Genomic DNA, 26,439 nt, shown 5'->3' with positions numbered 1-26,439 from the left:
AAAACATCTCATCTCAATCTCCATTGGAGGAATTGCAGGGAGGGGATGGAGATGGTCTCAAACCTGGGGTCATGGACCAACATATTCTGTGTTTTGGCCACGGAGTCAGACACAAAACTAAGAGGCCAGTCTCCAACCCTCTGAGTGTCCAACGTGATGAAATCGCCCATGCACTTGTCTAATTTATTCATGAATGCTAAGGCTAGCAAAAATACATACTTGAGGCTCATATCCCTGTTAGATGACCTTTATATGAGTAGGAGACCTGCGACTGAGGGTCATGTCCCACTCTGGGTGCTTGAGGTCTGAGGAGGGCAAAAGTACTCTAGGTTCTTCATGAGAATGAACAACTCCTATGAGGAGAAGTCCAAATCCATTAGTCTAAAGACCTCGTTCAAGAGTGAGGGATAGCATTTTACAAATGAGAGTGATAGAAGCTTCTCTCAGAGGAGGTAGAAAAGGAAGTCCACCATCTACTAAAGAGATGCTCTGACTGGAAACGCACTCCTATGAAATCAATCACAGATGACGGCCTACTTTTGCTGGTAGATAGCTGAAGACCACTGTCACAGATATACAGATATTTCCTTATAAGTCCTGAAAGAAAAGTCTCTTGCTTGGAAAAGAGGCTGGATAGTCTCAGTCCATGAAGTGTATGCAAATTCACGGACTGATGGTACCCCTGAAGGTGTGGCTGACAAAAACGTTTGGCCCACTCTCAGGACCTCAATGAGAAGAGCTAGGGAATCGGGATATCAATCTGGTTGGGGCTATCATAAATCCACAAGAGTCAACCTAAGACCTAGTGAGATAATTTGGAATACTAGGCTGAATGCAGAAAAAATGTAGACATCTAGATTGTCCAATAAGTGCTGATCTGCACCCTCTAACATTTACCAATGGGTCAAGAACAGGGGAATAGATCACCTAGAGCTTCTTGCTTAGCTGTGTAGCAAACAAGTAGACCACCAATGAGCCCCACAAGGCTTGAAGTCTTTCTGCCATTCAAGGATAAAGAGACCAAACCATCCCCACAACAAGCCCTTAACAACTGAACTGATTTGCTAGGATGTTTGTCCTACTTGGAATGTACCTTGCTGACAACTCTTTAGTGTATCATGCCACAGAGAAGTGATTCTGTTTTGTTAATTTGCTTGTTGACATATGCCACTATGGTTGTGTTGTCAGTCATTAACACAACCCACTGACCCACCACTCATTGTTGGAATACTTGCAGAGCTAAAAATGCTGTCCACATCTGCAGAACATTGATGCACAGTTGCTGTTCTTCTGTATTTCACATATAAACCAACTAATTCCTCTGGGTGTGCGGCCCAGTCAATGCCTCCTTTGAAGTATCTGAGGAAAGGAACATCTCCTGAGGTGGAGTGTCTATGTGGAAATCATCTTGTGAGGTTACCACCAGATATCATTCCATACCTAATGATCAGTGATGCTCCAGAACCACTGAAGCGATCTCTGGTGGGAATGACTGTGATGCACAAGCTTCTTCAACAAAAGATAGGCGGGAAGATGTTAACGCCAAGAAAAAGTTCCAGTCTGTTCAGGAAATTTTGTGCTACCTACTTGAGCCTACTGAGGTAATTGTCTAGTGGAAAGACTCTCGCTGCTGTTGTGTCAATCACCATGCCCTAGTACTTCATCTTTTACTTGAGCTTAAGATCTGTCTTCCCCCAGTTAAACAATCCTCAGCTTGAGATAAAAAGCAAGCAGATGGTCTCTATTATGAAGCAACTGTCTCTGGAAGAGGCTATGATCAACCTTATCATCGAGATACTTTGAGGTGAAAACACAAGTGAACACTTCAGGAACAGTGGACAGTCTGAAGCATAAGGCCTTGAACTGATACATCAATCATACGAGGTTGAAACAGAATTATGTCTAGATGAAGCAGAATCATGTCTAGAACTAATGGACGGATACTTTAAAGTATGCATCCTTAATATAAGGTCTACTGAAAATATAAATGTCCCATTGGAAGGCAGTAAGGAAAGTACTGTTTCCATCTTGAATGCAGTTTCGTAAGCAAACCAGTTTAGCATAGGGTAGTCAATGACCAGTCTCCAGCCCCCAGATGATCTCACCCACCATGAAGAGCCGACTGCAGAATCCTGAAGACTGATTGCCCATGACTTCAAGCACATTCTTCTCTGGCATCGCTTCCATCTCTCCAATAAGGCCAAAACATTTTGCAATCCTGGAAGGTCAGTCTTGAACATGATCAGTTGGCAATATAGTGGGGGCGATTGTCCTGAAAGAGTAGTAAGCCACCATCCCAAAGACCCTCACTACCCAAGGTTTGGCTCTATCTCTCTGCCATGTTGCCAAATGACATAACCAGTAGAAGTCGGAGAGGGGGTGCTACTTTCATCAACGTCTCCCTCCCTACTTCTCCCCTCTGCCTCCCTTCTTGAACTGGGTTAGGGAGGATGGCAAGAAAGTTTGGAGCAGAGTCTAGACTCTTCCTAAAGGAAGAAGCAGCTGGGCCTTCCTAAAACTAAAGGCTGGAAGCAAGGTTGAGGCCTCCTTCAAAGTGGCAGGCCCATTGAAGGATAATCCCATGGTCGATCATGAAATCCTGACTGTCGGTTCTCTACCTTTCCACCACTACCTCAACCTATGAAGATGGATAAGGACCCCATTACTCATGCCTTTTGTAGTATCAGCTCTGTTGCAGAAAGTTATATCGATAGAGAACCCCAAAAAGTCAGGATCTCCGTTGCTACCTGGTGACATAAAGATTATTCTGCTCCAATGATTTGAGTCTTCCTACTCAGTTTGTCCATAACAAGTAACACATTCTTCTTTCCTGGAATGAACTGGCCTGAGAGTGATATCGAGTTGCCCTCACTTGAGGGTTCTCACCCCTAGCTGATATTGATGGAGGGACATTCTTCCTTCCTGCTTGTGGGTACAGGACACAATGGAGATGTCGCTAATCAACAGTACAGAGTGTTCTTAGAGATGAGGGCAAAATTCTTGAAGAGCCAACAAGGCTGCCTTCAACTCCCAAATGTTGATGTGAACTCGTTGGTCTTACTTCGATCAAGTTCCTGATACCATACGATGTCCAAGGTGAGCTCCTCATCCTTCCTTGGACACATCGGTAAAGAGATGAAACTCCAAAAAAGAAACCAAAAACACTTCCTTTTTGAAGGTTTGACTTCTCCAGCCACCATTCGAGATCTTCCTTGGAACTCACTCCGATAGCCACTAAAGCTAGAGGATCGTCCAGATGTTGAGACCATGATAACTTCCGCTGCCATTATAGAGACCGCAAGCGAAGTCTGCCTACGGGAACTAACCATTTAAGAGATGTCATATAGCCGAGGAGTCTCTGCCAATAATGAGTTTGGCAGATATGACTGACATAGGAGGGGGAGGGCTACCTCTTGCAGGTGTGAGGTGTGATATCCTTTCTTGTGATGGAAAGACTCTTCCTTGAACAGTATCCAAATCAATCCACAAGTAAACCAGTTTCTAAGTAGGGATGAGAACATACTTCTAATTTATCAAGATCCCCAGATCTTGACAGAAGTCGAAAGGTGTGTCTTGAAGAACTAGCAGGCTTTCCCTTGATTCAGAGACTCAACCATCATCCAGGTAGCAAAGCAACCTGATTCCAGTGGCATGGCTACTACATGATACCAGCTCGAAGATATTTCTGGGATGATTGGTGAAATGGTATCTAAAAACAAGCAGCCTTGTGGTCCACCATTATCACAAAGTCCCCTGGTCTTATTTCCATTCTAGATGTCATCTGATCAATGAACACGTTCGGAGCAGAAATATCGATGACTGGTCTCCAGCCTCCAGACACCTTTTTTCACAAGACAGAGTTGACTGAAGAATCCAGACGACTAGTCTCCGACTTCAATGCACGGCGCCCTCCCAAGATTTTTCTTACTTTTGTCGAAGGGCAAGATATTCTGCCAATCCCCGATGATAAGATGACGTCAACATCGGAGGAGGAGGAGCGCTGGTGAACGGAAGGAAGTATCCTGAGCTTAGGAACTAGACGATCTAGTCATTTGCTCCGTGAAACCACCACCTCCTCCGATTCCTTTTTAGGCATCCTCCCACCGGTGGTAATGCGGGGAGAATACACATCATAGCGCAGGCACTTTCCTCTGCCCTCACCCCTACCTTGGCTGTATCCCTGAAACAGACAAGAGGTGGGTACCTGGGACAGCTTTTTGAGGATGGGCTGTGGTTGTAGACCAATTTCCTTCTTGGCAGGACAGACTGAACCGATGACTTGGGCTACCCTGAGAAAAGTTTGGGGACAGCACTTTGCATCAATAAGTCCTGCATCACTTTCCTCCAGTCATCCATTGTTGTCTCTATGTCCTCGGGTGAAAACAGCAATGGGGTCTTCAGAGAGGCACTCCACAGATCCATTTTCTACCTATGGCCGATGCATTTATGCATTCTCACAGTCGCAGCTTCATGGAGCTTCAACACCCAGTTAGTCCACTGGTTAGCAGTCTGATGCATCAGGTACTCAACCGCAACAGCGGCTGTTAACACGACATCATTTAATGCCTGCTTCTTTGTAGGTTCATTTAGGTTCTCTGTATCCATCAAATAACTGACTGTACCAGACCAGTGATCTATCCAGGAGGTGGCCTGAATGGTGTTCATAGTTGTGGCCTCCATCGCAGATGCTTCTGTCTGGGAAAAAGAGACTGGGACTGATGAAAGCCTCTCTGAAGAGCAGCCAGAGTGATGACAGCAACCATAGAATCTATTAGAAGCGGCTATGGCAGTACCCCAAAGATTCTGTAATATTTCTTCTACTTAGACAGTAATTCATATATAAGATAAGAAGACTTGCCTTACTTAAGCGAGTCCTTTTCTTCCACTACCTGGTCCTCAACATTCTCCAAAATTTCCTTGGCTAAGATAGATCAGGAAAGTTCTAGTCGAAGTTTTGCGTTGGAAGGAACACAGTAAAGAGGCTTAATGCATGCCTTCCTGCCCTTTGGTCGAGATTCAAATGCCTCCTCACCTAAGTAGTTAACTCCGCAGATTTTCCTTAATACCTTGAAAAAGGTGACTCGGATTCTCCCCACTGCTGACAGGTAACTACCTGCTGGATTATTTACACCTTGTTAAAGGCTTTAACTGCTATGTTCTTCTAAAGTAAAGGACGATGGTTTGTATTTATGTAGGAACAAATACCGCTTCAACATAAATTATAATAAAACTTACAGATACTTCCATGGTACTTTCTGGCTGGTTCACGGCTGATATGCCCACATCAGGCTTCTCTTCATACATGTTAAATGCTTTCATAAATAATGATACGTTCCCACTACCGTGTGAATGACTCAATCCACCACGTCTTTTTGTCCCATACTGAAATCAAATTGATTAATACTTTTAAATCATATAATTTGAATAAAAAGGTTTTTGTGAGGTAACTATACTGTACATCTAAATTTAGGTCTTTTGATGGCTTACTATATACCTTAAGTTATTTTTTTTAGTTAGTTTCAATAAAGTCCCTATGGTGAAATATATTATAAAATCAGTTATATACTAAATTTACTGCCTTTTCATATCCGAAAACAATTATTTTAAGCAATATTTCCCTTTGTCCATGCTTTCCAAGTATGTTGCCATTCATTGGATTTAGTACATAATCTTTAAAAAATATTTTAATCACATTAAAATTAGATTCTTTCAAATAATTTTATTACTATTATATACCAATCCTGTAGTGTACATCTTGTTTTGAAAGTTCTTAGACTCAGTTTTTTTTTAGTTTTCAGACACAATAAGGAGTATCATTCATATATGCACCACATGAATTCACCTGACAGAAATGACTATCCTTTTCATATTTTGTATTTTTTAAATGTAAAGTAGTGGGAATTAACGGCCTTACTAACTATAAGTTATAGCATATGATTCACCTTGAAAGGCTTATGAGGAGAAATCGACATCATATATGACTGATAGGATTATATAAAAACTAGTTTATGTTTTTTGAGAATAGCAAATATCTAAAATAATTTACCTTTCTTGTGTATACAAATCAAAGTACAGTAATCTATAGTATTTAGGAGTATTACTTGTGCCAGCTATAAAAAGCTGGTAAAGCTTGATAATAAGGCAGTTCACTGGTGGTGGGTAAGGGACCAGGGTACCATCCACTCATTTATCAGAAACACTGTATCTTGCCACGGGACTCAATAACTATATAGGGATGGTTGAAGTGATATTTAGAGACGTCTCTGATCAGTATATAAAGAAATAAATTTAAATTATCTTAGCAATTTTCTATTCATTTTTAATAAAATGTAAAATATCATCTTTTATTCAAGACACTTATTCCTTCAAGAGGGAAGATTGTTTCTACAAATGTTCTTTTTTATATTATTATCATAAGCACTGTAAAGTAGAGTAACTCCTTTAAACTCCTATACAAACTAAGAACCTATGGCAAAGGCTGATGAGGTACTTGAGCCAGAGTGAATCTGTCTATCATCTTACTATGAGAAAACATATGACCCCCCTTTCATATTTTTTTATGGAAAGAATTAGGTAGTAGGTAGCAATTATTCCAATAAGACCCGAATAATAATTCTGTAAAAGTAACACTTTTGGTTTAGAAATGGCTAGAGTATGTTGTATGTTTTGACTTGAAGCTCTTACATATAGGGTACTTTGTTGTGTAACTCTTATTCTAAGCTGCATTACTGCAAAAGCCCATGTCTGGTCGGAAAAAGCAGGCAATTTACAACAACGTGTAACTCACCTACATCGTGACCCATTCCTACTTCTTGGCCTAGGTAAGAAGATGGGAGTAAAGTGCTACCCAATCACTTTTATCCAGTCTTACATTAACCCTTGCACCTTAGGCAAGATTCCTTTCTGTCCCAATGGAGTTTAGGTAGTTACACATGGCAAGTAACCACAAAAGTCTTATTAAGGAGAATGTGTCCAAAGATTTGTGGGCACTGACATTAAGGTAGAATGAGGCATTTAATATTGAAATCTACTGTTTCCGAGCTTACCCTTGGATCATGAACTATTAACTCAATAATCACTAGCTGCCTGACCTGATTACATTAAAAAATTAAAATTATATATTTTTCTCCACACCCTACGTCTAGGTCTAGGACATACTGTATATCCTACGACAAAAAGCCTGGACAGACATTTTGTCAACAGAATCCTTAGATACAGAAAGAATACTCCCACAAATTGTCAATTCAAGTAAAGTTGTGGCATAATACAAAAATAAAAGGGGAAAATGACAGTCATTTATGATTGGAAGGTAAGTATGGAAATAATAGTCTTACTATTAAAATCGTTTGCTACCATGAATCTTCCCTTAATTTCATAGCTTACCATAAAACTATCGAGGAGGTGGGAATGATACTCTTACATAATCAATAATATCCTTAGATACCAAAAATAGAGCAAACAAATCTTAATACGACCATCCTTGCCTTTCAACAACACAGCACGTGCCCCCCCCCCCCAAAAAAGGAACATATCTGAATAGTCTATGTTAACTACACTGTCCCCCTTTTTCACATGGAAGAACATACCAATGCCATAGTTAATATGAAACAAGATGAGAGAGAGAGAGAGAGAGAGAGAGAGAGAGAGAGAGAGAGAGAGAGAGAGAGAGAGAGAGAGAGAGAGTAAAAAACTTAATATTTACAGCAACCCCTTTTAAGTAGTGTATTGAGAGGGAATATTGTAATCTATATCCATAAAAAAGACATATCAATCATTTATCTGTAAGATGACTGCAAAGCATATTTTAGAAAATCATTCAAAAACTTCAATGAAGAACTAATGTCCATAGCCAAAGCCATGGGAACTAAACTAAACTTTCCCTTAATTTCTTGGAAGGTTTTTTCCAATGAGGGAAGCGAAATCTAGGCTAGTTCTCCACTGAGCAACTTCCACCATCACATCCAAAGGAAAAATTTCAAGAAAAATTCAAAGAACTCTCACTTCTTTTATTCTAAAGGGAAAACACTTTCATCTAAAGGATCATAAGCAACAAGATTCTTGATTTGAAAAGATATTGCATTTTTAGACAAGAGCCTCTTAGGGTGTCTTATTACTCAAAATGAATTATCTACCTTATATCTTGGCGTTTAATTCCTATAAAGGTATTCATGAACTACCCTAACTGTACATAAGAACCCATCCTCAAAATGATTACCCACTAGGTTAAAAAATATTTAATCTTACAATATTTTAGCTCTATCATGATGAAGAAAGAGGTTGCTTATCATAAGGAAATTTCACAGCTTTAGATAAACACTAAACTTCACTAAATTCCTTTGCTGTAGCTAAAGCATGAAGGAATAAACTTTATACTATTAACTTTTTCAAATCAATTACATACAAAGGTTTGAGAAGAACTTCTAAACAAAATTCTATTGTAGCATTTCTAATACAGAAGGTCTCCTAAGTACAAAAGCTATACAGTTTTGCACAGAAAAATAGCTGGTTCTATCGTCTTCGATGTTCATCAGGTAAGGTGTGCAAGCATATTATGAATCTAAAAGCACAACTGATATTAGTGTTTGGAATTTCACATATTTAGACCCTTAGTCCGGACCATTGAGATGCAACGAACGAGATAGCAAATGTAACTCCTACTAGTATTTAGGAGTATACTTGTAAACTGTGAAACTGCCCCTTTACCGAATATATATGCGTGGCTTACTTAAGAAGCACCACTAAGTGGTTGTTAGATACTGGGTCTGGATCCAGAACTGTATATGAGACACCAGATGAAACTAATAAATATATCCGTGCACTCTCCTGGTTATAAAAATAACCGGTGACAAAAATTTTAGAGGGTAGTCACCCCTGACAGGCAAACTGAAAAGGGGGGCTTACTTAGATCTAGATCTAACTTGAAAGATAACATCAATGGTCGTTGATGCTGATTGGAGTATGATTAATAAAAAATTAATAACCTAAGATAAACAATTAAAAAAAATCAGAAATGAATAAATAAATGACTTATTAATGCAATTCTAAAATTTCATACACCACTTCAAAATGGATAAAAATGCCAGCTTTCACTACGAACTTAAAAATACTAATGGCATCATACAAAATATCTCCCCCAAGAATCCTGGTGAGGAAGTATCTGCCACCCTCATTCTGAGCTTCAGAGAGGAATAGTTCTCTGATATCCACACCACTGGGACATTCAGTCGGTAAATTTCTAACAGCCAGGGGAACCAAGCAATCATCACACATGGGTTGGCATCTGTCAATCATCAACAACTCGTGTGTGCAAAATTTTAAGGCGACAGAGGAAGTTTTCCACATTTCCATCATCTTATTCTTTTCCACAGAGTTGCAATAATATTGCCAAATATCACTTTAAATTTTTTTTGATAAAGGCAAAAAGTCATCACATGGAAATAGATATCTTCCAGGAAGCAATATTTCTGCTGCCTATTTGTTAATTTGTCCACCACTTCATTTCCTGGCACACCCGCATGAGCTGAAACCCAGCAAAACTTGAACTCAATACTTGCAGTGCTATAAATATACAGCCATGCTAAAATTTTTAAACTAAAAGGTAGGTTGGGTTAAAAACTGTCAATGTCTGCAACACACTTTTTTCATCACTAAAGATGGTAAAATTGCCTTCTTTCATTATAGCTAATTCTTTTAATAGCAGTCAGATACCATACAGCTCTGCTGTAAAGACAGATGATGCTAAAGGGAGCGCAAGTTTACAAATAATACATGAACTGTACACCCCAAAATGAAATACTAGCACTGGCTTTTGAGCTGTACATAAATATAAATCCAGTATCCCCATATTGTTCTTCATGTTTCAAAAAGGTGGATCACATTTCATCAATTATTAGAGTGAGATTTCTGTAAGTTTCTAGGGAGGGGTGACAAATAACCTAAAAGGTAGTACACCATTCCTGTAAAGATTCAGGCTATCTAACAGTTGTTTCACTCTGAATCCATAAGACTGGGGATGTAGAGTGAAACTCATAATTTGGAAGGAAATTATCTTTATTGGCAGGTTTAAAAAGACAGTGAATTAGGAAGCCTCTGTAACTATACCAATATCTAAAGATAGTAAACTGGCGATATAAGTCTAGAGGCCACTCACCTGTATCAACTAAAAGACTAGGGATGGGGGATGACCTAAAAGCACCAGTAGCTAATCTAACGCCAGCATGGTGAATGGACTCTAAAATCTTTAACTTGGTAAGCGAAGCTGAAGAATATATTTCACATCCATATTCGAGTTTGGATAAAGTAAAGGCTTTATACAGTCTTGGGAGATTCTGATTATCTCCTTCCCAAGATGAATGGGCAAATACTTTACAAATATCTAAACTCTCAAAACATTTAAATTTTAGCTTTTTGAGATGCTTCTACTCTCGATGCCTAGCAGGTGATCTCACTGTAATAAATATAGATTGGCAGGGGTTATTTGCCTAGTTAGAAACTGGCTATCCTATGATAAATTTAGCCAATGAATCCTACGTGGATTTAGTCAGTCTATGGAAAAAAAAGGGACAGAATGGCCACAAGTCCCGGGCGTGGCAGGGTGCTAAGAATCTCCCGGTTTATAGATATTAAAAAGATTGAAAATTGGTAATTAGAATGTTAGAAACACGAATCAGATTGGGAAGTTACAGCAAGTGGAGAAGGAATTTATGAAATACAGTTTGGATTACTTGACCCTAACTGAAAGAAATCTTAGACCATGGCAATATATATACTGTATCTACTCAAGAACTTACGAAGATGGGGGAGAAGGGGTAGGAATGATGACACCAAGAGCAGAAAAGGCATTAAGGGATTGGAGAGCTGCAAATAGTAGATTGTTACTTGCAAAGATTAAATCAAAGCATTGCAATATGGATATTATAGTTTGCTATGTATCAACAAATGATTCCCCTAAAGAAAGGAAAGATAAATACAATGAAGAACTGCAGTGTCGTAGATGAGATCCCAGAGAGGGATATGCAAATTGAATTTGGTGACTTCTTTGCTAAGGTTGGAAGGATTAATCAAGGTATAGAAAATGTGAAGGGTGTTAAGGGTCTTGGCAAAGTTGCAAATGAATATTTAGCACATTTCATATGTTTATGTTCAATAAACAACTTTGTTATTAGAGGTATTCTTTTCCAGCACAAGGACACCCACAAATACACATGGACTTCAACGTGTGGCAATTAAAAAAAATCAAATAGATCACACAGGCATTAATAAAGAGAGAATGGGAGCTCTGAGAAATATAAGAAGCTACAGAGGTGCAGATATTGGTAGTGATCACCAACTCCTCATTGCCACATTGAAATTAAAACAGAAAGCACCCCACAGAAAGGTAGATAGAGTACCTAGGTTTGATACAACGAAGCTTCTAGAAGATGAGCATAAAGAAACATTTGCAAATGAATGTAAGAAACTGTCTGCAGTCTTAGAGACTTTGAGAGACGAAGTGCAGACAATTAATGGAGAACATATATCAGTCAAATGGTAACGAAGTTTTGGGACATATAATTACAAGGAAAAAACCATGGATATCATATGATACTTGGGATACTATAAAAAGGAGACAAAGACAGAAAGTGATGATTGAAAGTTTCCAAAGAAGAAATGAAAATTACAAGGTAGAGTAATGTAAGTATTCCAGTATTGATAGTGAAGTCAAAAGTAAAGCCAGGATTGACTGGAGACAATATTTAGACAGGAAAGCATATGAGGCTGACAAAACTATGAATTTAGGAAGTGCCTATGGTGTAAGAATTGCTTATAGAATTACTAATGAAATTTCTATGGGGGCAAAGAAGAAGCATATACCCATCAAGAAGAGAGATGGTTCTATTATAGCAACAGAAAATGAAGAAAGACAACATTGGATGGAACACTTTAGTGAGGTTATGAATAGGAGATATGAAGGGAATAATTTGGTTGATATGCCTGAAGCTCATGAAGACCTTGATGTGCCCACGAATAAATTTAGTGCATCTAAAATGGAAAGCCCCTGGATACGATGGAATAACTACAGTACTGAGATGAATTTGGCCAAAAATGAGGTGACTCCCAGAATACTTACAAGATTATTTGGTAGAATATGGCATGAAAAGGCAAAACCTGAGTAATGGCAGCTAGGAGTGTTGGTGAAAATGGCAAAAAAGGAGATCTGACAGATTGGAATAATTACAAGGCATAACACTTACGTCAGTTATGAAAATATATAGTATGCTTATACTAAAGAGACTAGAGAGAAGGATTGATGAAAAGCAGAGATGAAAAAGCAGGATTTCGAAAAGGTAGAAGTTGTACTGACCAAATTTTAATTTCAAGACATATTGTACAGTAATGTGTGGAATATAGAAATCCACTTTTGATGGCATTTGTGGACTATGAAACAGTCAATTTTGTGGAGAGTCCTGCGTTAATATAGAGTTCCTCTTAAATATATAAATTTGATTAAGTCTGTTCATGACCAAGTGCAAAGTTAATGTTAATGAAGTCTTATCAATGAATTTCCAGTGAATAGTGAAGTACTTCAGGGGAATGGTTGTCACCTATGTTGTTTATCCTCCTCATGGATTTTCTAATGCATAAAACAGTTGGGATGGTGGAGAAGGATTGGACTGGATTGGTAACAGTAAATTAGTGGACCTAGAGTATGCTGATGACTCTGTCCTTATTAGGAAAATAGTAGAGGACTTGCAAAGCTTGTTTAACAGAATGCATGAAATATTACATGAGGTTGGGCTCAAAATAAATAGAAGGACAGATGATGAAAACGAAATTTGCAATGGACGACGAAATATCATTGGAAGGAGAAAGGATTAATGAGGTGGAATCATTTGAATATTTAGGAACTATGATCTCTGATACAGGGTCTTTAGAATTAGAGTTTAATGAAAGACTGGAAAAAGAAAATCATACAATGGATAGGCTAAGTAAAAATTGGAAATCAAATCACCTGATATTACATATAAAAATCAGACTATATATCAGGTTAGTGAGATCGTTGTTACTGTATGGACATGAGTCGTGATATGACAATGAAACCATATCCAACAGATTTTGTAGATTTGAGAACAAAGGCCTCAGAAGAATATGGGAAGTTAAGAGGCAGGACAGGATTAGAAATGAAACTATAGGAGAGTTTACACAAGTGCCATATGTGGATGAGATCATGGTGAGGGGTAGATGGAGATGGTTTGGGCATGCTCTTCGTACTTCCCAAGTGAGATTAGTTCACCAAACTTTCAACTGGGCTCCACAAGGCACCAGATGAGTTAGAAGACCCAGGCCTACATGGCTGAGGACTATGAAGCATGATGTAGGAGATAATGAATGGAGTAGTATTGATTTAAAAGCCCAAGAGAGATACGACTGGCGAAATCTAACCGAGGCCCTTTGCGTCAATAGGTGTAGGAAAATGCAATAAAAATGAATGACAACAGTTTTACTTGTAGAAAACTTGAAGCAATCTCATAATTTGATAGATGTGAGTTGAAACTTTCTCTCAACTGTTGCCATTCTTGCTCCAGTAAAGGAATCAGCAAGGTCATCCACAAAAAGTGTGTAGAGAATGTCATCTGGAATCATAGATGAAATCCCATTCATTGCTAGTGCAAATAAAGTAATGATAAGCACGCTGCCCTATGGGACTCCTTCATGACACTTTCTTTTAGACAAAGAACCACCTTTTTAAAATGGCCTGAATGAATAACTGTAACTCACCTCTCAGACCAAACTAATGGACAGTTTTAAAAATACCAAATCTCCACATGGTATCAAATGTTTTTAAAAGATCAAAGAATATTGTCACATGATGTTTCTTGAAAGCAAACGACTCACAAACACATGACTCTAGATAGACAAGTACATCCATTATAGAGCCCATTCTTTGAAACCCACACTGGAATGGCGATAAAATACTCTTTTATTCTAGTATCCATACAAGCCTTGCATTGACCATCGTTTCCATGACTTTACATAAAGAGCATATCAATGTCATTGGTCGGTAGCTTGCAGCTAAAAATTTGTCCTTTCCAGGTTTTCAAAATGCTAAAATAATTGCCAGATTCCAAACTGTTGAGGAACGATCTTGCAATATTCTGATAATAATACTTATGCTGAAATGTTTAGTGTTACTACACACATGCTTCATCATAACAAGAAATTTTGTCTTGGTCTAGGGCTATATCATTGCATGATGATAATGAATAGTCAAATTCTCTCTCTATGTGAGAGATTGTATGTCTCATATTTATTTGATGTGGAATTGAGAGTTTTCTTCTTCTCTACATCTATAACAGTAGCCTAGAGAGTTTTCTGACTTTTGGGATAGGCTACTCTCTCAAAATGATCTGCTACTGAATTACTCACTCCACAAACCATCAAGGTGATCTGTATTCAGGTGGACCATTGTTAGTTGTAATTACTATTGGTGCATGATCAATTGCATACCAGTCATCCAATGTTCTCCAGTGGAAGTCAGTTAGATAGTTAAAGCTTGCTATTGAAAGATCAATGCATGACAAAGTACCTGTCTGGATATGGAAGTGAGTGGGTTCACCTGTGTTTAGAATACAAATATCTTTATTTTCTATTAGTGATGCTAACAGATTTCCCTTTGAATTTGCTAAAACGTCTACCTATAATGGGTGTCTACTGTTCCTATCACTCAGAAGAAAGAGTTCAGGGAGTTGGTTTAACACAGCCAAATCATCATAGGAAATACTATCATTAGAAGGTAAATACAGTGAACATATGGTATATTTCAAATTTACATTTATCTGGAATGCTACTGCTTGTTGCATAGTACATAGATCTTAATATTTACGGGGAATGTCGAAGTGAAAATACACAAGACTTCCGCCATGACTTTATACCGGAGGATCACATGGTGTGCTATAATTAATGTAATCTTTAGGGCATGGAGTAAAACTTTCTGCCATTGTTACTTGTAGACGTGCTCTTCATATTTAGCCCTCAGACCTTGACAAGTTTTAGAAGACACCTTTGAAGAAGTATTCCTATCAGTATTTTTTAATTGATGGGGGTCTGATATTCTCTTTGTAAAAGTAGGTCTTCTCAAGCTTGGTTTGATATTTTTCTTAGCAGACTTCTTATTTATTTGTTGATGGGGATGGTGAACCATGGCATTAATCTTTGATATATTTAAATTTCTTGAAGATTCCTCATCTTCACTTTCAGATAAAATATCATACCTAATTGCAATAAGTATTTTTACATTTCTCACGGGAGGGAAGAGGGATCTCATGTACCCTCCATATTACTTTAGGTCACATATCTAAGGTTTCTTCCTTACTAAACTCAAAAAGGTCCCTGTAAATGAATCACCCCACTTCCGCAACTAAAATTCAAATGCATTTTGACATCCACCAGTAGATTTTCTTCCATTTTTTTGTTACTTAGCATAAAAGACTGTTTTAGATTTGGCATGAAATAAGACAGATTTCTCTTAAAATCTAGAAATACCTCAACGTTCTTAAGTACCTACTTTCTCTTGTATTAGTTTGCTAAATTTAAAACAATTATATTCTCTCCCTTTGAAGTTACAATAATCCACATTGGTGGCTTAGGCTTTCTTTCTGTAATAAAATTTATTTTGGAGTCATCAGATTCCCTCGGATACCAGTCATTAGGGAAATATATGTCAAGGTTTCTAGGGGCAGTATTGCATAGTGCCCTAGTAATCTCACTATTATTGATGTTTATTTCTGAAATTTTCAGATCACTTTAAAGATTCCTCTTTGAAATTCATCTTTATTTCATTAATCTCACCATTAGTTTTAAAAGTCCTCCTTAATGATTCATGGTGACAAATCATTGGTATACCACTTATAAGAATGACTTAATTTCCTCAAATTACCAACACTTTTGTGAACATTGGAAGAGTAGTACTTTTCAGCACCTATGTCATTAACAGAATTTTCCCTGATTAGATTGCCAGAGGGCATCAACAGTGCCAGGGGTGAGTCCGCATATCCAGGGGATGGGGCTCATTATTTGAAAAATCCAAAGGCAACGGTTGTGTTTTGTTTGTTGGTTGGTTAGTTTACCTTGTGAGTATATTAAGAGAGTATCATATGTTGGAAAGGAACTTTACATTCTTCACCAGTGAGAGTGAGAGTATATTTTCCAGATGGTCCACTCCATACCCTAACCATGGGATAGCACCAAAGCAAATATAAAGGAACAGGTGCACGCTAAACTTGCCTGTTAGAAATAAGACCAGAAAACATGGAATCATCCTCCCGGTAACTATAATGATGAGCTTCCGGCCAGAGGCCAAGAGTCCTACCTCAAGGATGGATACCCCCTGGATTCTGATGAGACAACCCTTAATAATAATTCTGCCAAAAAAGGCCAAAACCATATTTGGGAAGGCTGATATCATCCAATACTCTCACATATAGCTTTGAATGCAAATACCTCCCAACCGTGATCACTTTTCCAATTCATCAAACAAAGCAGTACAAAAGAAAGTGGAAATATCCACACCATTTACGAAATCAAAAGAATAAATAAATCGATATAGAAATAATAATAATAACATATAAAAAGAAAATGAAAATATTATTCATAAAGTTAGGACAGCAAGAGGACACAAGGTTTACAAAATCAGTAAAAATCTGAATAATGTTGCAGAGTAAAAATTGAATAGAGAGAGAAATTTAGAGTCAAACTTGAGGAGGACTTTCCCCAAGTACGAAAGCCATCTTGCCTGTCACAAGGCTTGAAAACAGAAATGAGATTCCATGTTGACACCGAGTGACTCTATCAAGGCTTTACCTCGTTAAGAGTAAGGACTGGAAGGACAATCATCCATGGCCATCATTACAAAAGCGTCAGAGGTCTCAAGAGAACATACAATGTGGACGTTCATGTGCTACTCCACGCTACCTTCCTAAGTCAAGAAGGGGATCAGATCGGGAATCCCCACCCACACGAACATCTAGTTCGTTGGCGGGGACATTGGAATCACGAGCACCTTACGTCTTCACAGGTCTCTCCTTTGAGCTTTCTCCGTTAGTTCCTAGAGTAGAGAGATGCTCCAGGAAGTAAAAGCCTTTTCCATCAGTGAGGACAAGCGCACAATCACTAACATGCTCATGATCCCCACAAGCTAGGTCACCACAACCAAGATCACCAACCACATGATAACCACGCTCGAAGTCGGCATGCATAGATTCTATAAGCTCTCCATGAGGTGCCATATTGGATCGGAAAACGTGAATAATCTTCTCCAGAAGCAGAGGTTTAGATGAATGTCTATACAGAATACAAGGAGCAATCTTGCAGCCCTATTGGAATATACCTAACAATAAAACCTAACTGTCTGGCATATACAACAAATTTTTCAATTACTTGAAAAAAATTTTGCAAGGGCAGTGGATGTCAGACAAACTTGTAAATTATGCAGAGATGTACAGAAAATATACATAAATTCTGATGCATAAATTATATTCAAGATCACAAATTAATTTATCCTAGAATATGCTGCTTAAGGAAATAAGTACCATTTCATGAAGACACCTAATTACTACCATAGATACCATCCTATTGTGATGTCACAAGCAGAGAACCTAGATAGATAGGATAGTAGGTAGTAGGTAGATCAGGGCACCAGCCACCTGTTGAGACACTACCACTAAAGAGTTATTGGGTCCTTTGACTAGCCAGAGTACTACATTGGATGATTTCTCTGGTTACTGCTAATTCTTACTTTGCCTATGCATATACTGAGTATTCTGACCTATTTTTCCCCCAGCCTCCTCTGTCCTCATACACCTGACAACACTCAGATTACCAAACAGTTCTTCTTCGCTCATGGGGTTAACTACTGCACTGTAATTGTTCAGTGGCTACTTTCTTCTTGGTAATGGTAGGAGACTCTTCAGCTATGGTAAGCAGCTCTTCTAGGAGGAGGACACTGCAAAATCTAACTATTGTTCTCTAGTTTTGGGTAGTGCCTCTTTTCCAAGGTCTTTCACTATCTTGTGGTAGAGTTCTCTTGTTTGAGGGTACACTTGGGCACATTATTCTATCTTATTTCTCTTCCGCTTGTAATTTTTTTTGAAGTTTTGTATAGTTTATTTATGGAAGATCTATTTTAAAGTCATTACTGTTCCTAAGATATTTTATCTTAATTCTTTCCTGTCTTCACTGGGCTACTTTTCCCTGCTGGATCTCTTGGGCTTGTAGCACCCTGCTTTTCCAATTGGGGTTGTAGCTTAGCTAGTAATAATAATAATAATAATAATAATAATAATAATAATTGAGAGGGTAATTAAAATAAAATCTAGAGACAAACAAGCAAACAGAAATGGTATCTAACGCAAATTATACACAAGCTAAATAAAAACAAGAGACGAATAAAGATTAAATGTGAAGATAATTCTTCCCACTCATTAAAATATTTCACTATGCAGCCATCCTTCTTTAGACTTAAAAAAGCTTATAACTCATCCTCAGATGCAAAAGAGGAACACCTTCGTCACCTGTGCATCGTGCTCGACCGCCTACAACAAAACGACCTTCAAGGCACTGCAGGAATTCTTGGGCATGATCAACTATTATCACCGTTTTCTGCCAGCCATTGCTGCCACTCTTACTCTTCTCTACGCCTCCCTCAAGGGCAAGCCAAAAGACCTGAAGTGGGGTCCCCTTCAGGAAACGGCCTTCTGCAACGCAAAGAATACCCTATCAACCGCTGCTGCTCCCACTTTTCCCATCCTACATGCGCCTCTCTTATCCACTGCTGCCAGCGACGTCGCTATTGGTGCAGTACTCGAACAGGTGGTCAACGGCTCGCCCCGCCCATGGGCCTTCTTCAGCAGAAAACTGTCCAAGGCATAATCGGGTTATTCTACCTTCGATCACGAATTGCGGGTGGTGCACTTGGCTGTTCGTCACTTTCGCCATTTCTTAGAAGGTACGCCCTTCGTCATTCGCACAGACCACATGCCTCTGGTTCACGCCTTCACTTAACAGTCTGAAACCTGGTCCGCCCATCAACGGCGACATCTCTGTGCCGTGGCTGAATACAATTTCACCCTTCAACACGTCCCTGGGAAAATAAATCCCGTTGCTGATGCCCTATCAAGAAACACGTTGGCCACCATTCAACTGGGAATGGATTACAACGCCTTGGCTGAAGCCCAACGACAGGATCCAGGGAATCAAGCATGTAGGACATCCTGCATATCCCTCCGTTGGGAAGACGTCCCCCTCGACGACTCCAAAACCACCCTCTTTTGTGACGTCAGTACTGGTAGACCGCGACCGTGGATTCCTGCTCCTATGTGCCGACAGCTGTTTGATTTCATTCACGGCCTTTCACATCCCTCGCGCCGTTCTACTGCACAGCTGCTGAAGACAAAGTTCATTTGACACGGAATTACTAAGAATGCTAAGGATTGGGTCTATGCCTGTAGTTCTTGCCAAACTTCCAAAGTACATCGACACAGATTCAGGAGTGGGCATCTTTCCTCAACATCAGCGTTGTTTCGCCCACATTCACGTTGACGTTGTTGGCCCCCTACCCACATCACAAGGACATCATTACCTGTTTACCGTTATCAACCGCTCAAATCGTTGGCCTGAAGCCATTCCCATGGAAACTGCAACGTCCACCTCATGTACATCTGCCTTACTCTCAGGATGGATAGCAAGATTTAGTATCACTGAGCATACTGTATTACTTTTAACAGGGATACCACTTTCACCTCTCAATTGTGGATATCATTAGCAAATCTCCTGGGCACCACCCTACATCAGACAACTGCCTACAACCCCGCTGCCAATGGAATGGTTGAACGGTTTCATCGCACCCTCAAAGCAGCTTTGATATCCCGCTGCACGGACTCCAACTGGTTTACTTAGCTTCCCCGGGTCCTCCTGGGACTAAGGACCTCTCCTAAAGATGCCCTGGACGTCTCGGCAGCTGAAATGGTGTATGGCGACCCGTTGGTCATCCCTGCCAAATTTTTTCCTTCTACAACCTCCTCCGACGATCCCCAGCCCATACGTCGCATCGTGGGAAAATTTACTCCATGCCGCCAGACTTACAAGCCCCGAGCAGAGCATTACATACCGACAGACTTGCACTCTGCAACGCATGTCTTCCTACGCAACGACACCAGCAAGCCACCACTAATGCCCCTTTGCACGGGCCCTTTTCTTGTGATCCGGCGCAATCCTAAAGCATTCCTATTAAACATTCGTGGCAAAGAAGACTGGGTCTCCTTTGATCGTCTAAAACGTACTTATTTCCTGCCAGATGACCCGCCTACAGTTCGCCTCTCTAGATCAGGGCGCCCTATTCAACATGTACAGTGTGTCATTTTTAGGACGGGAGCCATGTACCACCCATGTGTCACATGATCGTACATGAGGAACACCTCCGTCACCTGTGCATCGTGCTCGACCGCCTACAACAAAATGACCTTGTAGTCCGGTACGACAAGTGTACCTTTGGCGCTAACGAAGTGTCGTTCTTAGGGCACAGCATCACCCCTGAAGGAATCCATCCCCTCCCTGAGAAGGTAGTAGCCGTTCAGAACTTCCCCACGCCCTCGACCTTCAAGGCACTGCAGGAATTCTTGGACATGATCAACTATTATCACCGTTTTCTGCCAGCCATTGCTGCCACTCTTACTCTTCTCTATGCCTCCCTCAAGGGCAAGCCAAAAGACCTGAAGTGGGGTCCCCTTCAGGAAACGGCCTTCTGCAACGCAAAGAATGCCCTATCAACCGCTGCTGCTCCCACTTTTCCCATCCCACATGTGCATCTCCTTCTCTCCACTGCTGCCAGCGACGTCGCTATTGGTGCAGTACTCGAACAGGTGGTCAACGGCTCGCCCCGCCCATGGGCCTTCTTCAGCAGAAAAATGTCCAAGGCATAATCGGGTTATTCTACCTTCGATCACGAATTGCTGGTGGTGCACTTGGCTGTTCGTCACTTTCGCCATTTCTTAGAAGGTACGCCCTTCGTCATTCGCACAGACCACATGCCTCTGGTTCACGCCTTCACTCGACAGTCTGAAACCTGGTCCGCCCATCAACGGCGACATCTCTCTGCCGTGGCTGAATACAATTGCACCCTTCAACACGTCCCTGGGAAAATGAATCCCGTTGCTGATGCCCTATCAAGAAACACGGCCACCGTTCAACTGGGATTGGATTACAACGCCTTGGCTGAGGCCCAACGACAAAATCCGGAGTATCAAGCATGTAGGACATCCTGCACATCCCTACGTTGGGAAGACGTCCCCCTCGACGACTCCAAAACCACACTCTTTTGTGACGTCCGTACTGGTAAACCGCGACCGTGGATTCCTGCTCCTATGTGCCGATAGCTGTTTGATTTCATTCATGGCCTTTCACATCCCTCGCGCCGTTTTACTGCACAGCTGCTGAAGACAAAGTTCATTTGGCACGGAATTACTAAGAACGCTAAGGATTGGGTCCGTGCCTGTAGTTCTTGCCAAACTTCCAAAGTACATCGATACAGATTCAGGAGTGGGCATCTTTCCTCAACCTCAGCGTTGTTTCGCCCACATTCACGTTGACGTTGTTAGCCCCCTAACCGCATCACAAGGACATCATTACCTGTTTACCGTCATCGACCGCTCAAATCGTTGGCCTGAAACCATTCCCATGGAAACTGCAACGTCCACCTCATGTACATCTGCCTTACTCTCAGGATGGATGGCAAGATTTGGTATCCCTGAGCATATTACTTTTAACAGGGGTACCACTTTCACCTCTCAATTGTGGATATCATTAGCAAATCTCCTGGGCACCACCCTACATCAGACAACTGCCTACAACCCCGCTGCCAATGGAATGGTTGAACGGTTTCATCGCACCCTCAAAGCAGCTTTGATATCCCGCTGCACGGACTCCAACTGGTTTACTCAGCTTCCCCGGGTCCTCCTGGGACTAAGGACCCCTCCTAAAGATGCCTTGGACGTCTCGGCAGCTGAAATGGTGTATGGCGACCCGTTGGTCATCCCTGCTAAATTTTTTCCTTCTACAACCTCCTCCGACGATCTCCAGCCCATACGTCACATCGTGGGAAAATTTACTCCATGCCGCCAGACTTACAAGCCCCGAGCAGAGCATTACATACCGACAGACTTGCACTCTGCAACGCATGTCTTCCTACGCAACGACACCAGCAAGCCACCACTAATGCCCCTTTACACGGGCCCTTTTCTTGTGATCCGGCGCAATCCTAAAGCATTCCTACTAAACATTCGTGGCAAAGAAGACTGGGTCTCCATTGATCGTCTAAAACGTACTTATTTCCTGCCAGATGACCCGCCTACAGTTCGCCTCTCTAGATCAGGGCGCCCTATTTAACATGTACAGTATGTAATTTTTAGGACGGGAGCCATTTACCACCCATGTGTCACATGATCGTACATGAGGAACACCTCCGTCACCTGTGCATCGTGCTCTACAGCCTACAACAAAACGATCTTGTAGTCTGGTATGACAAGTGTACCTTTGGCGCTAACGAAGTGTCGTTCTTAGGGCACAGCATCACCCCTGAAGGAATCCATCCCCTCCCTGAGAAGGTAGTAGCCGTTCAGAACTTCCCCACGCCCTCGACCTTCAAGGCACTGCAGGAATTCTTGGACATGATCAACTATTATCACCGTTTTCTGCCAGCCATTGCTGCCACTCTTACTCTTCTCTATGCCTCCCTCAAGGGCAAGCCAAAAGACCTGAAGTGGGGTCCCCTTTAGGAAACGACCTTCTGTAACGCAAAGAATGCCCTATCAACCGCTGCTGCTCCCACTTTTCCCATCCCACATGTGCCTCTCCTTCTCTCCACTGCTGCCAGCGACGTCGCTATTGGTGCAGTACTCGAACAGGTGGTCAACGGCTCGCCCCGCCCATGGGCCTTCTTCAGCAGAAAAATGTCCAAAGCATAATCGGGTTATTCTACCTTCGATCACGAATTGCTGGTGGTGCACTTGGCTGTTCGTCACTTTCGCCATTTCTTAGAAGGTACGCCCTTCGTCATTCGCACAGACCACATGCCTCTGGTTCACGCCTTCACTCGACAGTCTGAAACCTGGTCCGCCCATCAACGGCGACATCTCTCTGCCGTGGCTGAATACAATTGCACCCTTCAACACGTCCCTGTGAAAATGAATCCCGTTGCTGATGCCCTATCAAGAAACACGTTGGCCACCGTTCAACTGGGATTGGATTACAACGCCTTGGCTGAAGCTCAAGGACAGGATCCAGAGTATCAAGCACGTAGGCCAACCTGCACATCCCTCCGTTGGGAAGACGTCCCCCTCGACGACTCCAAAACCACACTCTTTTGTGACGTCCGTACTGGTAGACCGCGACCGTGGATTCCTGCTCCTATGTGCCGACAGCTGTTTGATTTCATTCACGGCCTTTCACATCCCTCGCGCCGTTCTACTGCACAGCTGCTGAAGACAAAGTTCATTTGGCATGGAATTACTAAGAATGCTAAGGATTGGGTCTGTGCCTGTAGTTCTTGCCAAACTTCCAAAGTACATCGACACAGATTCAGGAGTGGGCATCTTTCCTCAACCTCAGCGTTGTTTCGCCCACATTCACGTTGACGTTGTTGGCCCCCTACCCACATCACAAGGACATCATTACCTGTTTACCGTCATCGACCGCTCAAATCGTTGGCCTGAAGCCATTCCCATGGAAACTGCAACGTCCACCTCATGTACATCTGCCTTACTCTCAGGATGGATAGCAAGATTTGGTATCCCTGAGCATATTACTTTTAACAGGGGTACCACTTTCATCTCTCAATTGTGGATATCATTAGTGAATCTCCTGGGCACCCCCCTACATCAGACAACTGCCTACAACCCCGCTGCCAATAGAATGGTTGAACGTTTTCATCGCACCCTCAAAGCAGCTTTGATATCCCGCTGCACGGACTCCAACTGGTTTACTCAGCTTCCCTTGGGCCTCCTGGGTCTAAGGACCCCTCCTAAAGATGCCCTGGACGTCTCGGCAGCTGAAATGGTGTATGGCGACCCGTTGGTCATCCCTGCTAAATTTTTTCCTTCTACAACCTCCTCCGACGATCTCCAGCCCATACGTCACATCGTGGGAAAATTTACTCCATGCCGCCAGACTTACAAGCCCCGAGCAGAGCATTACATACCGACAGACTTGCACTCTGCAACGCATGTCTTCCTACGCAACGACACCAGCAAGCCACCACTAATGCCCCTTTACACGGGCCCTTTTCTTGTGATACGGCGCAATCCTAAAGCATTCCTACTAAACATTCATGGCAAAGAAGACTGGGTCTCCATTGATCGTCTAAAACGTACTTATTTCCTGCCAGATGACCCGCCTACAGTTCGCCTCTCTAGATCAGGGCGCCCCATTTAACATGTACAGTATGTCATTTTTAGGAGGGGAGCCATTTACCACCCATGTGTCACATGATCGTACATGAGGAACATTTCTCTTTGTTGTATATATTATCCTTTGTATCTTCGCTTTCCCTTCGCACTGACAACAACTTGCATGAACCTGTCTGCCTATTTCTCATTGTTAACTGTTAACAGAACCGGTTGCTGGTTGGACAAGAAATAGCATGTTGTATTTTGTGACCTTCGTGCTGGGACCTTGTGTGTATATATACTCAATGTGTCTATAATATACTCAGCTGCATTCATCTCACTTTTGAGTCACAACCTACTCCTGGCCCATCACACAATGGAAGATGAAATATCATTGGAAGGAGAAAGGATTAATGAGGTAGAATTATTTACCCATTTAGGAACTATGATCTCCAATACAGGGTCTTTACAATTAGAACTTAGTGAAAGATTAAATAAAACAGATCAGACAATGGCTAGGTTAAGTAAAATTTGGAAATCAAATCGCCTGAAATTACACATAAAATCAGACCATACAGTATATCAGTTTAGTGAGATCAGTGTTACTCTATGGACATGAGACATGGTATGACAATGAAACAATCTCCAATAGATTTAGTAGATTTGAAAACTAAGCCCTCAGAAGAATATTGGGGGTTAAATGGCTGGACAGGATTAGAAATGAAACTATAAGAGAGAATACTTGAGTGCCATATGTGGATGAGATCGTGATGAGGGGTACATGAAGATGGTTAGGGCATGCTCTTTGCACTCCCTAAGAGATATTAGTTCACCATACGTTCATCTGGGCTCCACGAGGCACTAGAAGAGTTGGAAGACTCAGGCCTACATGGCTGTGGACTATAAAGTGTGAAGTAGATGATGAATGGAGAAGTATTGAATTAAAAGGTCAAGATAGAGATGACTAGCGAAATCTAACTAAAGCCCTTTAGGTCAATAGGCATAGAAGGAGGAGATGATGATAATATATATATATATATATATATATATATATATATATATATATATATATATATATATATATATATATATATATATATACACACAGTAATATATATATATATATATATATATATACACACAGTAATATATATATATATATATACACAGTATATATATATATATATATATATATATATATATAAATATATATATAAGAATCAATCCAAAACCTTTTCCTACTTACCTTTAATATTCGTACTTTTCACTTGAATGGCCAAATTAAACATAAAAAATCAGTACTATTCTATTAATGAGGACAGTTTTGCTATTATAGCACAAAAAAGAAGGACAAATGGGAATATATATATATATATATATATATATATATATATATATATATATATATATATATATATATATATATATATATATATACATACATATATATATCAAAGAAGAAATATATATATATATACACATATATATATCAAAGAAGAAATATATATATATATATATATATATATATATATATATATATATATATATATATATATATATATATATATATATTCAAACTTTTCACCGGAATGGCAAAATTGAACAAAATATCTGTAATATTCCATTAATGGGGACAGTTTTGTTATTATAGCGCCGCCCCCCCCCCAAAAAAAAAAAACCGGGACAAAGGGGAACAAAGAAGGACTAAACTCACAAAAGTAAAATAAAATCGGGACCTTCTGATAACTTTGAAAAAAACGAGACAGGCGTTGAAAAAGCAGAGCTGTCCCACCTAAATGCGGGACTCTGGTCACATTAAATTAAATTACAGCTTGAAAGATTTGCATGGATTATATGGCTATAAAAATATAAACCAGCCTTTATAAATGATCAAAGAAATAACCATCTTTAAGATGCTTGTGCCCTACCTCCTATATCAGCAAAAGCATACCAGGAAATATGGCACAGTTTATTATATGGTCAATCTCGATTGCCCTTATTATTAATTCACTATTCTGAATGCAAA

General features: G+C 40.5%; 1 protein-coding gene across 6 annotated transcripts in view; it reads right to left on the bottom strand.

Moving 5' to 3' along the window:
• Atac1 (Ada2a-containing complex component 1) overlaps window positions 1-26,439 on the bottom strand; it is a 479,870-nt gene that overhangs the window by 88,081 nt on the left and 365,350 nt on the right. For all 6 annotated transcript variants that reach the window (XM_068376235.1, XM_068376218.1, XM_068376239.1 and 3 more), the window contains one exon: window positions 5,236-5,382. In XM_068376235.1, the coding sequence (XP_068232336.1) occupies window positions 5,236-5,382 (147 nt within the window). The remainder of the gene's footprint in view (window positions 1-5,235; window positions 5,383-26,439) is intronic.

This window comes from Palaemon carinicauda, chromosome 1 (genome assembly GCF_036898095.1).
Source record: "Palaemon carinicauda isolate YSFRI2023 chromosome 1, ASM3689809v2, whole genome shotgun sequence".
Lineage (NCBI taxonomy): Eukaryota > Metazoa > Arthropoda > Malacostraca > Decapoda > Palaemonidae > Palaemon > Palaemon carinicauda.
The sequence above is the reverse complement of the archived record's forward strand: the minus strand, read 5'-3'. Positions and strand labels throughout refer to the sequence as shown.